Genomic DNA, 14,550 nt, shown 5'->3' with positions numbered 1-14,550 from the left:
TGCTCCCGCGATAACGATGTATGATTATAAGTACAAGGATTGAAGAAAAAAATCAAAGTTATTGTTTAAGTAGTACGTAATGTACGTATATTTATTGAGTATCATTATTTCTATAGGTATCATCATAAGTATCATTGATTCCAGTGTATAACTTCAGCAAGAGTCAACTACACCAAATACAACACAGACCAGAATGATCACATTTGATCGACATCAGTCAGCAAAGAACTTTGAAACTTTCCATACAATGAAATTGTATGAAAGTTTGAACGGTGATAAAGGATGTGACGAAACCAGTCCTAAGTCTTCTTCTTTGCGTCGGAAGGCAGGAAGCACGATGCGATAAGACCGCCTGTAACAAGATTTATATTGATTTAGATTCTTATTTAAAGTAAGTTGGTTTATAAGTTAATGCTAATAACAACGACGGATGCTCCCCGCACAGTAGACTAGCTCACTGAAGATGTATAGTTACCGTGTATGCGTAGAAGCATTTAGCATCAGATAATATTCATAATCTCGGAGAAGAAGATATTTATAATATATTTACTACGTTCCTATTAATCTCTGGTTTCCTAGGATAGCAGCGGTACTGTCATATAGTGGCCGTATTATTACGGACGCAAAAAGAATGTTCCTTCAATCACCGCCCTTTTTACATTGATAACATTCTAGTGACATCAATCAACCGCTGTATTATGGCCGCTAAGTATATGACGGCACCGCTGTCCTAGGAAACCAGAGCTTTACACAGATAACGAGGGTAGTTTTTCGTTTCCCCTGCCGACGCCGTCACTCGCGCAGAGAGCTGAAGCTCGCAGTTTGCGTCTGTCAGCCAACGCGACTGGGTCGCGATAGTGTTATGGAATTTTTATAGGTAAAAAAAGCTTACTTAAGATGTAGGCTGTGTACGCGTAGAAGCATTGGTGGCAGTTTGTCATGATGTTGGAGCCAAGGATATTTATGGCCGTTAGCGCGCTTCCTCGCGCCATGATCACGGCCAGACATGCTGCCATTCCACTGGAAACATTCAATAAAAAATAAATCTAGAGTCTCGCATCTTTGTGCTGAATCTTTCATTAAGAGCCTGTTTCACAATCTCCAAGTAAAGTCCAGAATAAGCTACTTGCGATGGCGTTTCACAATCTACAGATTACCTTAACTGGTGGATAAATAGTAACCTTAAAATAGTAACTTTTACAACTTTAGGTAGTTATTTGTTAATAAGCTATCCAATAATTTACTTGGACATTGTGAAACAGGCCATCCATTAATATTAGTTTTTTTTTTATATATTTTGTGTATATAAAACCCAAATTTGTCCAAACGGTAAATAATACCATGGTGCTTCCAACATTGAGTTTATTCGCGTATGGTAATGTACAGTCGCCATCATGTAGTATATGGGCGCAAATCTTTTTAAAACATTCCTTCTTATAGTTAACATGTATTAAATAAAAAAATGCATGAGAAGAGGCCTGTGCCCAGCATTGGGACGTGTAAGGGCTGAATTATTATTATTATTATATAAATAAATAAACAATTTAAATACTATAGAATTCATGAAAGGCTGTACGTAGGTAGGAAAAAAAACTCACCGATACGATGTGGGATACAGCTCGATGAAGTATGAGAACACAACTCCAATTCCCAGCCCCGTCGTCATTATTCCAATGAAAAAGAGGAAACTAATAGTGTTGTTCGTGGTCATTATGATGACCACACCGGACGTGAAGGCCACAGTCAGGATGGTCAACAGCATGAGCTTCATGCGGCCAGCGAAGCAAGACATGAAGATATTTATCAGCGCAAACGACAGAGAGTGGACGATGCTAAATAAGGTTGTGAAGTAGTCGAGCTTCGAGAGGCAGACGGAGGCCTAGAACCAAAACATGAAGATTATTAACAGTGTTCATTGGGATCGATATTCAAGAGGAAACTACATTGTCAAAGATCTTATGGCCTACGGTTGTTTCTTGGTCTGATATCGTATCACCCTCCACATTCAAACCTATTGGTATTTTTACATGCTTTTTAAGATGCTGTGAAATGAGCTGGCGCTCCCTGCCGAAGTTTTCTAGACGGGTTACAGTATGGGGTTCTTCAAAAAAGGAGTGTATAGGACGAGCATGTAAAACACTTGGAGTTGTCCGCAACACTTGTTGTTGTAGCTATTGTGACTGCTTACCATCAGGGGAGAAGTATGCTTGTTTGCCGCGAAGTGGTATAAAAAAAAAATCAAGATTACGATATATTCATTAACCTGTTGGACGTGGGAGGCGTCTTGCGAGCGGAGGATCATGTTGCAGAGACCGCCTTGGTCTGCGGAGCCGTCATCTGTTAGGAAGACGTTCAGCAGGAACGGGTACCACATCAGCAGGCTGTTGTTCCTGTAAACAAGATTGTCATTATTAGAATGCCAGTCGAAAGACTATTTGGTGATCTGATTGAACGATTATTGACAGTGAATAAATAAACCTGAAAAATACCCCGCCAATTGTTAAGTCTGGCAGCTATTGTGTGTTGTTAAGCTAACTAATAATGCTGATAACTAATAACTAGTTAGCTCATTGTACTAATGGGAATAATATCCACATATAATATTATAAATTCAAAAGTGTCTCTGTCCGTCTGTTTTTTACCTCTTAACACTTAAATCACTGAACCGATTTAGTTGAAATTTGGTATAAAGAAAGTTTGTAGTCCCGGGAAAGGACATAGGATAGTTTTTATCCCGGAAATCATCCCTTAAGAGGGTGGAAATTATCTCACTTCCACTCCGAAGTTGAGATAATTGATGCATCGCCTGATAATTGACGTAAAAATTATACTCAAATCATTCAATCTGCCTTTACACTTTACCAAGGCGTTATAATTGCCTTTCAAATAAGGAAGTTTGTATTGGGAATTAATAAAAATCTGATTGGATACACAAGAACTACTTACTAATTGTGTGTGTGTGTTCCTTCTTCACGCAAAAACGTCTGAACGGGTTTTCTTGAAATTTGCCACGTAAATAATTTATAACACAGAAAAGGGCCATAACCCTACTCATAGTGTTGTGTTCCTGCCGGTGAGTAAGGTTGCCAGAGCTCAACGAGGGTGGGAGGGGGTTAGGGTCGGCAACGCGCATGTAGCTCATCTGGAGTTGCAGGCGTATATAGGCTACGGATACTGCTTACCATCAGGCAGACCGTATGCTTGTTTGCCACCGACGTAGTATAAAAAAAAATTATGTATTACACTGGAATTCATCCCCTGAGAGGGAGCATTAGGAGTTTATATTTAATACGAGAGTATTAAAGGGTTTCTTGGCGCTCACTTGAGCGATTCCTGTCGACTACAATCGCGGGCAGAGGCCCTACCCTAAAGCGGACTGGACAAGCGGCGCGAGGCGCGGCGTGTGGCAAATCTAGGACATTCATACATTGCCCTCGACCAAATGTACAAACGGCCTTGATTTCCCGCTCTCAAAAACGTACACAGCATAGAGCATCGCAGTGATGTAGTAAAGCTGCAGCGTCCTCCACAGCAGCGGGGGGTGGAAGAGGGGGGCAGTGTGTGCCCACAGCGAACGGAGAAATGGAAGCTTGTGCGCAGCAGCCGTGGAGTCTTCGTTTAGGATTAACTTCTTTACCTGAAAGAGTTATACGCGATGCTTAAGGCGTGTGTGGAACAGGCAAATGCTACTGCGCTATTTCAATTCAGTGGCACAGTACAGTGCACGTAGACTTATATACCATATTACGTAAGGCATACAGCATATGAGCAGGCCAGATATTAATTCTTCTCAAACAGGAATATTCAAGAAACCTGAGGTAGGGTAACTTGCTCAGTCCAGTTGGGGAAGTACCTCCAACGTTAAGAAGACCACAACTATGATATTCTGTCTCAAAGACACAAGGTGGCAATAAAGGATGCCTTAGGTCTTTCGCTGACTTAAGCGGGCGCACGTCAGCGGGTACCATCATAGGTAAATTTCGTCGCGCGCGTCCGCGCCCTTTAGCGTTGCTCATACTATTAATTAACTCGCTCACCCTCTCGGTGCACCCGTTCAAGTTAGCGAAGGGCTTTACACATTTTGTTCAACAAGACAACTTAGCTAGGTACTTAGTTCATGGTCATGTAATGTTAAATATTGACATCAGCAGCGCCTTGCGTTTATCACTAACTAGATACAGCATCGAAATCAAATTGCGTGCGAATGCGATGCGTGGGAATAATGAGAATAGTCACATTAAATATTAAAATGATTATCCCTCTTGCTTCGTCTTTTATATTACAAATAAACACAATGTTTCCCGTAATGCATGGCTTATTATCTGAGTGAACACACTATATGTAAAAAATAGAAAAAGAAACTTTTTAAAACGAATTGGTATCTGTTGTATTTCGTACATTCATTCACAATTTCATTCGATTTTTTGAGTGCCATTTATTTTATTTTTTCCATTTTTAGAAATATACCTTTGCCTTTGTTGTATTTAATTTACTCTGTAACTGTGTTTTTCGTGTTTTTGTATTTCTATGTACAATAAAGTATATACATACATACATACATACATATACCTTATATTTTTTATTTTATTTATTGAAGTTCAATTATACAGTCGTGAACTGGAGCAACAGCTGCAGTGACTTACAGGTGTTGCTACCACACTCATCCACAAAATGGATCAAAAGATGTCTAGTGACATTTCACTGAAATTACGTGAGTGACCCGTTTTTAATAAGTTTGAGCCTTACGGGAGTTTTGCAAAGAACTTACAGGGTACTCATCCATTCCACCGTTCCTCCTCCATATCTTTTCAAGTAACTCCACCGCTTCGTCTTCTCTACCGGCATTGGCGAGGAACTTAGGGCTCTCGTAGAAGGAGAGCAGCGCCAGCCAGCTCATCCCCATAGGCAGGGCCATTACTAGAGCTAACAGCCGCCAAGGCATGAAGCTGATAAAGCCCAGGTCCAACGAAAACTCCAAGTTTAAGACAAAGTAGCCCGTCACTGGAAGGTAAAATGTTGTGTTATTTTATTAAACACCAGCCTCCTACGCCTTTGTCTGCGTAGAAGACGATGTTAATCCAGGTTATAAACAATCTGTATCAGGGAGACAACAATACAGTTATTTAGTTATCATTTATGTGGTCGTGTGTAAACGGAGGTACAGTTAGCATCAAATGCAGCGTATGAAACAAGGAGCCAAAAGTAAATGCCAATCTGGAATACTTTTCTGAATAAAATTGTGATATCTCTACAGTTCTCGTTAAAAAGTATATAACATAAATATAATAGTATACCTTGACCATACCTTGACCACACTCCATTAAAGTAAGTTGATCACTTTAAATATTTAGGATCTGTCCTAACATCTACAGCCTCCATTGACAAAAGTATAGAAAACCGCAAAGCGACTACTTGGTTAAAGTGGAGATCTTTAATAGGAGTTCTCTGTGACGCGAAGATGCCTATAGAAGTCAAAGGAAACATATATAAGAGAGCAGTAAGACCAGCTTTAATGTATGGATCCGAATGCTGGGGCACGCGAAAATCTGACGAACAAAAACTCCATGTCACAGAAATGAAGATGCTAAGGTGGTCTGGCGGTGTAACGCTCAAAGATAAAGTCAGGAACGAGCACATAAGGGGAACTTTTGAAGTAGCGTGTATCGCTGACAAACTCCAGGAAAATCGCCTACGATGGTACGGTCATGTCATGAGGCGAAACAAAGAGCACATGACAAGGGTCGTCATGGAAATCGAAGAACCAAAAAGAGGTCCAGGACGCCGTCCGACGACCTGGATGGGAACCATTTCCAAGGACATGAAGACGACGGATTTAAAACCTGAAATTGCACAAAAACGCCCAGAATGGCGTCTTAGGACTACGAGAGCCGACCCCAATAGACATGGGAAATAGGCTCGGGAAAAGAAGAAGGAGTAAAAAAGTATATGTCATAGTCTAATTGTTCTACATAATATATAGACATATCTCTTTTTATTACGTAATGGTAGATTACTGGTACTTCTGAAGCTTAGTCTGATCCGCTACTTTTGATGCTGACTGTACAGTCAGGTATTTGAATTCTAGCACAACAATAACGCGGGATATATTTGTTTTTTGCAAACTTCGTTGTACATTGCAGGAACCTGCCCTAAAACCACTTAACAGACACCTCAATCCACTATAAATACAGCTCCTATTGAAACAAGGAGCAAACGGCCGATCGTATATATATAGCGAGGACTGATTGACTCAACTCAAATCAATTACCCTAATATACTTCAAAAAAGTTCGGTGTACAAGTTACTGTACTTTTCCAGTTAGAAAGGATTTTCCATGCAGTTTTATATGTACATATAAGTAGGTATTCGAACATGATGACGAGATGATGACATTCCACTTTTATTCATTCAGCAAAACCGTCTTATGTTTGTGTAAAGATTTAGACTGAACTATTTTCTTATAGATAAATAATTATAATAGCATTTCAAGTTACTAGGTATTTGCGATTCTTTGTGTAAATAGAGATAAGAATGTCAAGAGCATCAACGCTAAACAAAAATGACATTGCGTGTTTTAATTAAAATGTTTATTTGCTGAAGTAGTTAAGTATAATAGTATTTTTGCTCAGTGAAAGCAGTGAAAAAAAATCCTTTTTCCACCTCATGCAGTTCGCCATTCTATAGTTCTTGCAGGCGCGTGCCCGTTCGATTTAGCCAAATAAGTACAAGTTAGAAGGTTGGCGTAGAGTAAGTTTTGAAGAGTAAAACCACAAGTGTTTAAGGTAAGTACTCGCTATAACTATACACTAGATGACTAAAAATCGTTGAGTTTGAATGGGAATGTCAGAGGCCATTCCGCTACTACTATGCAATAATTGCAATCGAGAGGCAGATAATTGAAATAATGAAACTTATATTTTGGGATTTTCGCGGTGGACCCTCAGAAACTATAAAAGATATTGTTCTGTTAATCAGAAAAGTGGTAATCTTACGTGTTTTGTGTTTTAGAGCTTAGGAATGAGAGGAGCGCTGGATCTCGTAAAAGTTACGGTTGGTGTGTCAAAAGCCTTATAGTTCCAAGGAACAATTTATGCGAAAATGTTAATTATGGGAAATAACTCACCGAAATAGCACGTGGGTGAGAGCATAAGTACGCTGGTCATGGCGAGCATGTAGCTGCCGCGCACGCGCTGTGAGCTCGATTCACCCAGCAGCGCATACGTTGCTGACTGCGCGCAACTGCAGCTGAAATATGAAGTTATGCGTTTATAAAAATACCGGCGGACGGCGGAAAACACCACGTTTACTGCAGAAAATACCAAACTTCATGGGCTCCTGATATCAATTGTTGCGCGATAAGAGCGTAGGTGCAATGGGTATTGGACAATTGTACTTGGTAACTCAAGACGTGGAATTGACGTAGGTCCCAATGGTGATACTCTCGCCTTGGGTGTTACCATTGTATATGTAAGGAAATGCTAACAGGCATAGGCTGTGTATTTGTGCAGAGGCCCTCTAGTGATTCCATCTGATAGTGACATTGGCAGTCAAACCACAAGACCACTAATCCTGGTTAGAAGGATGCACTTTAAATAATAATAAAAAAACAGATTACTTACCAACTAGTACTCACGAAGCGGAGTACAGCAAGCATGATCCAATTTGGAGAAAAGACGCTGACGATTGAGGCTAGGAAGCCACAGCTCATGGCTAGGAGGAGACATTTTCTTCGCCCCCGCGTATCACTGAAGTAGCCCCAAGGGTACGACATGACTACTGGCCCTGGAAATATACACGTACTTCTTTTAGATCATTAGATACTTGACATGTTCACTACAGATCGTAATTAGCGAATTACCATCGCAGAAGGCTGCAGAATCAATAGTAACGCATAGTACCAAAGTATGGCCCAACAACAGAATAAGAATAGGCCAACTAGCCACAAATGTCGTATCGGGTTAGAGCAACTGGAAAATGTTAAATGATATTTCATACGTAAGTGCGTAGAGAATCAGACCAAAGATCTGTCTCACTTTTCTCCATTTTGTAGCAGTTTCAAATTTCAAAAGAGTTGCATTCTTAATGGAAACTGGGTAGAATGCTGCTGGGTGTTGTTGGATTTACCAAGAAAAGGCATGGACAACAGCACGTTCCTTTGGATAGGCGTGAGCTGAAGATCGCACTGGCTGCCAACCACCACCACGGAGAAGCCGAACATGTCGCAGGCCATCGCCACGACTGAGAGGCTCACTACTGCTAGTAGTCCGTGTGTGTAGCGTCCAGTGCCTGATAAAAAGAAATTATATGTAATAACGCAATTATTCTAAGCTGCGGAATATGGTCGCGGAAAATTTGTCTGCGTTTTTATTTCCGCTCTAATTCAAAAGTATATCTTTTACAGTCTTAGTTGTTCTATATTAAATACATCACTTTTTTTAAGCTGTTACAAAATGGTAGATACTTTTATGAAGCGTTATTTGATCCGCTACTTTTGATGCTCACTGTACAAATAAAATCTTTGAAATCATTTTTACATAACATTTACACTTACATAAAAAAAACTTTAAAAATCTAAACTTTACTACATTTACATAAAAAAACTTTAAAAATCTAAAATTACAAACTAATACTAGCATAAATATATTTAATTTGAGTGCCGATTTACTATAAATCCGACTATGGCCAAATCAGCTCAATGTGATACCAACATTACCATCAAGTGGTCGAAAAATGTTTTGGAATTTTCAATGATGTATGAACGCCGTACGTACAGTCACGTCTAAAAACATCAATTCGAACAAAGTGCCAAAAGTATGTATACACGACCTTATTGCCCATATATTAAGATAGTGTATACATATTTTTGGCACTTGGTCCGTATCGATATTTTCAGACGTGACCGTAATACATAGTGTCCTCAATGTACGTATATAGTTAGGATTTGACGCAAGCGGCGCGCGGCGCGGCGAGCGGCAAATCAAGGCCGTTCATTATCATACATCTGGCCGCGCGTAATTTGCTGCTGATTAGCTGCTCGCCGCGTCGCACGCCGCTTGCGTCCAATCAGTGGCCTTACATTATGATTGCCAGTTAAATAAAGGCTTGTAAAAAATACCTCACCTGCCAAAGTTATAGCCTCTTCATAGCTATAAACTTTATCCTCCTTTTCAGCCTTCTTGTCGATTTTTAGGTCGTTTCCAGTGAACGCTTCGTGCGTAGCCATTTTTAAGGACACTGACTGTTTAATAGTCTCCGATTTTCCCGGTTGTTCCCCTGACGAGTCGTGTTCGCGACTGCTTTTATTTCACAATGCGAACTTTATTTAATATCACTTATATATTCTTATCGGTTTCTGTTTGATTTGAGCTTAGTTACTAATTTTAAATAGTTTACCTACGTATTTTAAAAGATGTCGTCGAGATTTACAGACTTAAAAAAGTAAATAATTAAAATTTCAGAATTTTAAGACACTATTTATAGTAGATAAGTTTACGTTTCAGTTTTTTTACGTGTAAAAATGATACAATTATTTATTTACGTGGCTGGTATCTTATCAGCAGAGTTTGAACTCTTAGTGTAATTTGACATCACGCTAGCTGCATATTAGAATGATTTTTAACTACACTTGGGTATTTTATTTATCAATAATTATTGCACAAATACGTGTAGTGACTGTGTATACTTCACTGGCTCAGTGACCCAAACAGGATCTTGGCCTCTGACACAAAAGAGCGCCACTCTGCCCAATCCTGCGCCACTTCGCGCCAGTTGGGTATTCCGAGGGCGAACAGGTCTTTTAGGATTTCGTCACTCCAGCGGTATCTGGGACACCCAGACGGACGTTTTCCACCCGGGTGCCCCACATACGCTCTTCTCACAACACGATCCTCTCCCATCCTCTCTAGGTGACCGAGCCAGCGGAGTCGTGTGGTTTTGATCTATAAATATATTATGATCATTGTCAAGAGGGCGCTGTATTTCTCATGTAGCGGAAGGCAGTTCTGTTTAGTATGAAAAATTTAGTTCTAATTAAATTACGCAATATGGTGCGTGATCATATATTACTGGTCAGGCTTTAATCTCGCACTTTTTGTGAACAACCATTATTTTATCAACAGTTAATATCCTTAAAATCTTTTATTTATATCAATTACCAGTTAAAATATATGTCAATTATTAATTCAATGAAAAATAACCGTCATATAAAAAGAAAATTATTAGGTTATAAATGAAAACAAAATCTGTCATATTTGTTAACATTATTTGCCGTTTCTATTGAACTCCAGTTTATGGCGGTTGACAGAGAGATCAAATCAACTTTCTCGAATTCAACTTTTCATAATAAAAAACTTACGTGTAACGTCACGGTCAAATTACCTTCCTTAATTTTTTTTCGTTCATTTAATAGAAATATATTCCAAAAATTACGTTTTTTCTCTAAATTGTCTCAGTTTTTTATTAGTTCTTGAAGTAGTTTTCGAAAATATCTACTTAAGTTTTAATTGAATGCATGGTGTTAAATAATTTAATCTATCGACAGTCAAAAATCCCTATTTAAGTAAAGATTTATATGAAATTTGCACGATTTTCACACATTATTTATAGTAATAAGCGTTTTATCGCGTGCAGCAGGCGCATTATATATGATTTTACGCACGTGATAAAATAACCGTCACTTATGTACACCGCGGGAAAGTGACGGACAACGTTTTATCACGTTGCCACGTAGACAATAACGACAATCATAACCGTACTGTAATGTATCACTTGTACTAATAGTTATAACGTTTTGAGTCACGCTCTTGGTCGCTGGCAGAGTGGCGATAAATTTATATCAATTGTATCTACGCGAACTAATTGCACTCATCAAGCTAGGGTTGTCAACGGGACACAACACACACAAGCTTCCTGCCGCTCACCGCCAAACTGAGGAATGAACTGTCGCCTGCGGTATATCCGTACCGATATGACCTTCAAAACTTCAAGAAAATAGCGTAAATCCATTTAAAAATTGCCTGGTGTTGCAACGGTAATGGCTTACCATCACGCGATTCGTGTTTACTTGTTTATTAACGATTAAGACGAAGGTTTTTTCGTTTTTTTCGAATTTTCATTTATTATAGCAGTTAGGAGCATTTACAAAATACTATTACTAATATATGTTAAAAATTTTAATCATTTAAATGTTGTGTTTTTTTCTTAAAAAAAGGTCCCAACGGATGACCAGCGCCGTTTCGTGGCTCGCTTATATCATGTGTATATTGTAATTTAGTTTACCATGCATAAGTTAGAATTCTAATTCCACTATTGGAACTGTTTTTCACCTCTAATATAAATAACAAGCGAGGAACCGATAAACATCAAGCAAAGGGGCATATATCTTATACCTTTAAACGAGCAATTCTTGTATACGAAACGGCTCTAACGATTTCGCTGAAATTAGGTATATGGGGGTTTTTGGGGGTATACAATCGATCTAGATTAGTCATATGTTTGGGACAACGCGTGTTTTCGAGTTTTTATGCGTTTTTCTTTCGACGCAGAATATGGTCGCTAATTTTGTGCTGCCGGCCACTGTCCGTCTGGTCCAGCGGGTTAAGACGCGGACGGCTAGAAACGAGTGTTACGGGTTCGAATCTCGCCCGGTGACTAACTTTTGTTTTTTTTTTATATGTTCAAATATATATATATTTATTGTTTTAGACAAGTTTAATTTAGTAAAAAAAATTAGTTAAGATTATCACATATACACCACCATATTACAATAAATAGTTAGAACCGAGCAAAGCTCGGTCGCCCAGGTACTATTGTTAATATACAATCAAATTGCGTAAAAATATCGTTCTAGTGCTAATATCCAGCGAGGTAAATGAGGATTACGTTTGTATGGAGAAGCGGTCGTCACCTTTCCTCTTAACGAATGTCACCTTGAGGGCTCGTTGTGTTAAAAAAATGGTCTCGAAGACGAAAGAGCTTGGATCCAAGCCAGGGCTGACGCGAACACGAGCATTCTATGATTAATATCCGAGTGGATCAATTTTTTCGTTGTTAGTCTGTCCCATCGCCCAGGGGATAATGGTAACTTAGTTTGATATAAAAAAATGTTAGGTATACTAAGCAAAGATAATTGATTGCAATAGAGAAGTAAAGTTTAAGTAAAAAAATGTGCCTCTTAGTTTGACATCCAAAACAGATGGCGCTGTACTGCGTCATGTTTTGCGGTCACTGAATTGTCAAACGTCAACTTTTGACAATCAGAGTTACTGCAAAATGTAATATGGAGTTGTACAGTGCCATCTCGTTTACCTGTCACATTCGAAGCACGAAATTGCCTTAGATTTTACACATCTTACTCATCAATGTATCTTTCTACCTACTACGTTCTTAGTTCTTAGGGGGCTTAGCTGAGACCCTCTACGTTGGTTTTTGTTGTTGGTTATGGTAGTTTATTACAAACCGAATCGTAGCACCCCGGCTTCCACGTGGTCTTATCGGTCCTAACCCTAGACAGCTGTGACAAACATGGGTGACGACCCTTGGTTACGCAAGGGCGGAGGGGCTGCACATCTCGCAGCGTCGGAGCTGTTCCATTCGACGTTTAAGATTACTTTCCCGGAACTGAAGGAATGTTTTTATATTGAGGTTAGATAGATAGATAGATAGATAAAACTTTATTCGTTTCCACAACATACATGGTAGGTAGGTATAGACAATAAGAAGAACATGCAGCTTAGAATTATTCTTAAAACTAGTTTACAATTCTTGAATGCAAAACCATGTGTCGTGGCAGAGAATAGGCGCTGGCTCAGCATGATGACGCGGCAAGCCACATCGCTGATATTCTGCCAGGACCTTACAAAAACAAAAAAGACTGTACAACGCTTAATTCTTATTAATATAACCTAATTATGCTCATGTTGTGTTGTGTGTGTAATGGCGTGTGCTTTTGTGTATTCGATATAGTAGGTAGCTACATTATTGAGATTTAATTTATATGTTACAATTTGACCCTAAGATTTTATAAAATTTGAATTTAAATAAATAAATGAGACTACTTCAACTACGAGGGAGTTTCAGCCTTGAAGTTTTTGATGGTTTAAAGGTGTAACCGATATTTAATTTTAAAATTGAATTTATTTTTTAAATTACGAATTAGTGTTGAAAATAAATTAAAATCATATAGTAAGGATCTCCGTGGGTGGGTTAAGTGTTTGGGGAGTTATACTCCCCTTCCCCTATCAAAAGTACTTTTTTAAATGTTCATATTAAAAATTAAAATTGTAATATCTTAGAAACTAAGCATCACCGGCCAGTCCAGTGCTCTGCAGCAGCCTCCCCCGCTGCACGAGGCTGGGGATTTACAAGACTTATATACGGTCCCGTCTGACGTACGCAGCTCCAGCCTGGTACGCCATGACGGCTGAGACAGATAAAAAGAGACTGCGTGCGCAGGAGAATACGGCCCTACGCACCATAGTCAACGCCCCCCGCTTCATGCGCAACATCGACTTTCAGCGTGGGCTGAAATGGCAAAGCCCGGATGCCTTGAAATCGGTACATCAGTTTAACACTAATTCAAAAATTAAAACAAGTAATATTACTTTGCTAATCCGCGAGAAAATAACGTGTTAGTCAATCAGTGCTAACCCGTTATACTTACTTGCGTATTTTTACATGCAATTAATGTTCCCACCCTCCCACCGCAAAAATAAATACGCAAATAAATATAACAACCCACCACCAAAAGTACAAAACTCGACACGTGTTTCGCCTCTCTACGAGGCATCCTCAGGAGATGCTGGAGATGTTGACGGTATGACACCCGACAACTGACACAACCCGTATTTATTTTTGCGATGGGAGGGTGGGAACATTAATTGCATGTAAAAATACGCAAGTAAGTATAACGGGTTAGCACTGATTGACTAACACGTTATTTTCTCGCGGATTAGCAAAGTAATATTACTTGTTTTAATTAGCATGGATTTCCGCAAATTTAATTTAATTTCATTTATTGAGAGACCAACTGAGATCAATTATTGTTAGTAAAAAATGTATATCTTAAAATATATGATTAGTACTATACACAATAATGGGAATGTCAATAAATTAATGATGATTAAGAATAAATAAATTAATTGAAATTGAAAAGAAGTGAAACTAAATCAAACAAAATACAATAAAAACAAAATTCGATCAAATAAAAATAAATACAAATAAAATTAATTTTAAAATGTTTCATTCAATATAGCTATTAATTAATACAGATGTCAAATTTAATAAAATGTCACTTCATACAATTTCGCTATTCGAAGCAAAGTAACGCCTGATTCTATTAATTAACACTAATTCGTCTGGCCTAGTAAGGTGACACTGAAAATGTATTCGTACCCTCTCTGATACCAATATCCCAGTAGCTTTACCCGGGTAAGAGAATACAATGGAAAGTAATGCAGGTAGGAAAACTATATTGAGATTGCGATTGTCGCTTTTCAGCGATAAACTGTTAATAATTTTTCATCACACTTACTCGAAAAAGATTTTATTTGA

The 14,550-nt window shown here is 38.7% G+C and overlaps 1 protein-coding gene across 1 annotated transcript; it reads right to left on the bottom strand.

Annotated features, from left to right (window-relative positions):
* Positions 1-58: 58 nt before the first annotated feature.
* LOC133515739 (synaptic vesicle glycoprotein 2C-like) lies at positions 59-10,372 on the bottom strand. The gene is made up of 11 exons (XM_061848307.1): positions 10,355-10,372; positions 9,121-9,352; positions 8,125-8,286; positions 7,620-7,782; positions 7,124-7,245; positions 4,769-5,001; positions 3,483-3,637; positions 2,264-2,390; positions 1,599-1,879; positions 893-1,020; positions 59-352 (listed from the first exon to the last, which is right to left on the bottom strand). The coding sequence occupies exons 2-11, from the start codon at positions 9,221-9,223 to the stop codon at positions 300-302; spliced, it is 1,527 nt and encodes a 508-aa protein (XP_061704291.1). The 5' UTR covers positions 9,224-9,352; positions 10,355-10,372; the 3' UTR covers positions 59-299.
* Between the last annotated feature and the right edge of the window lie 4,178 nt (positions 10,373-14,550).

This window comes from Cydia pomonella, chromosome 3 (assembly GCF_033807575.1).
Source record: "Cydia pomonella isolate Wapato2018A chromosome 3, ilCydPomo1, whole genome shotgun sequence".
Classification (NCBI taxonomy): Eukaryota; Metazoa; Arthropoda; class Insecta; order Lepidoptera; family Tortricidae; genus Cydia; species Cydia pomonella.
Note: the sequence above shows the minus strand (reverse complement) of the source record. Positions and strands in the feature narration are given on the sequence as shown.

What these genes read in the sequence shown, in the direction of transcription:
- LOC133515739 (XM_061848307.1), bottom strand. Translation starts at nt 9,223, where the DNA reads ATGGCTACGCACGAAGCGTTCACTGGAAACGACCTAAAAATCGACAAG. An exon ending in CGCTTCGTGAGTACTAGTTG is followed by an intron (nt 7,246 to 7,619) that starts GTAAGTAATCTG and finishes TTCATATTTCAG; the next exon opens with CTGCAGTTGCGCGCAGTCAG. An exon ending in ACGCCTCCCACGTCCAACAG is followed by an intron (nt 1,880 to 2,263) that starts GTTAATGAATAT and finishes TTTTGGTTCTAG; the next exon opens with GCCTCCGTCTGCCTCTCGAA.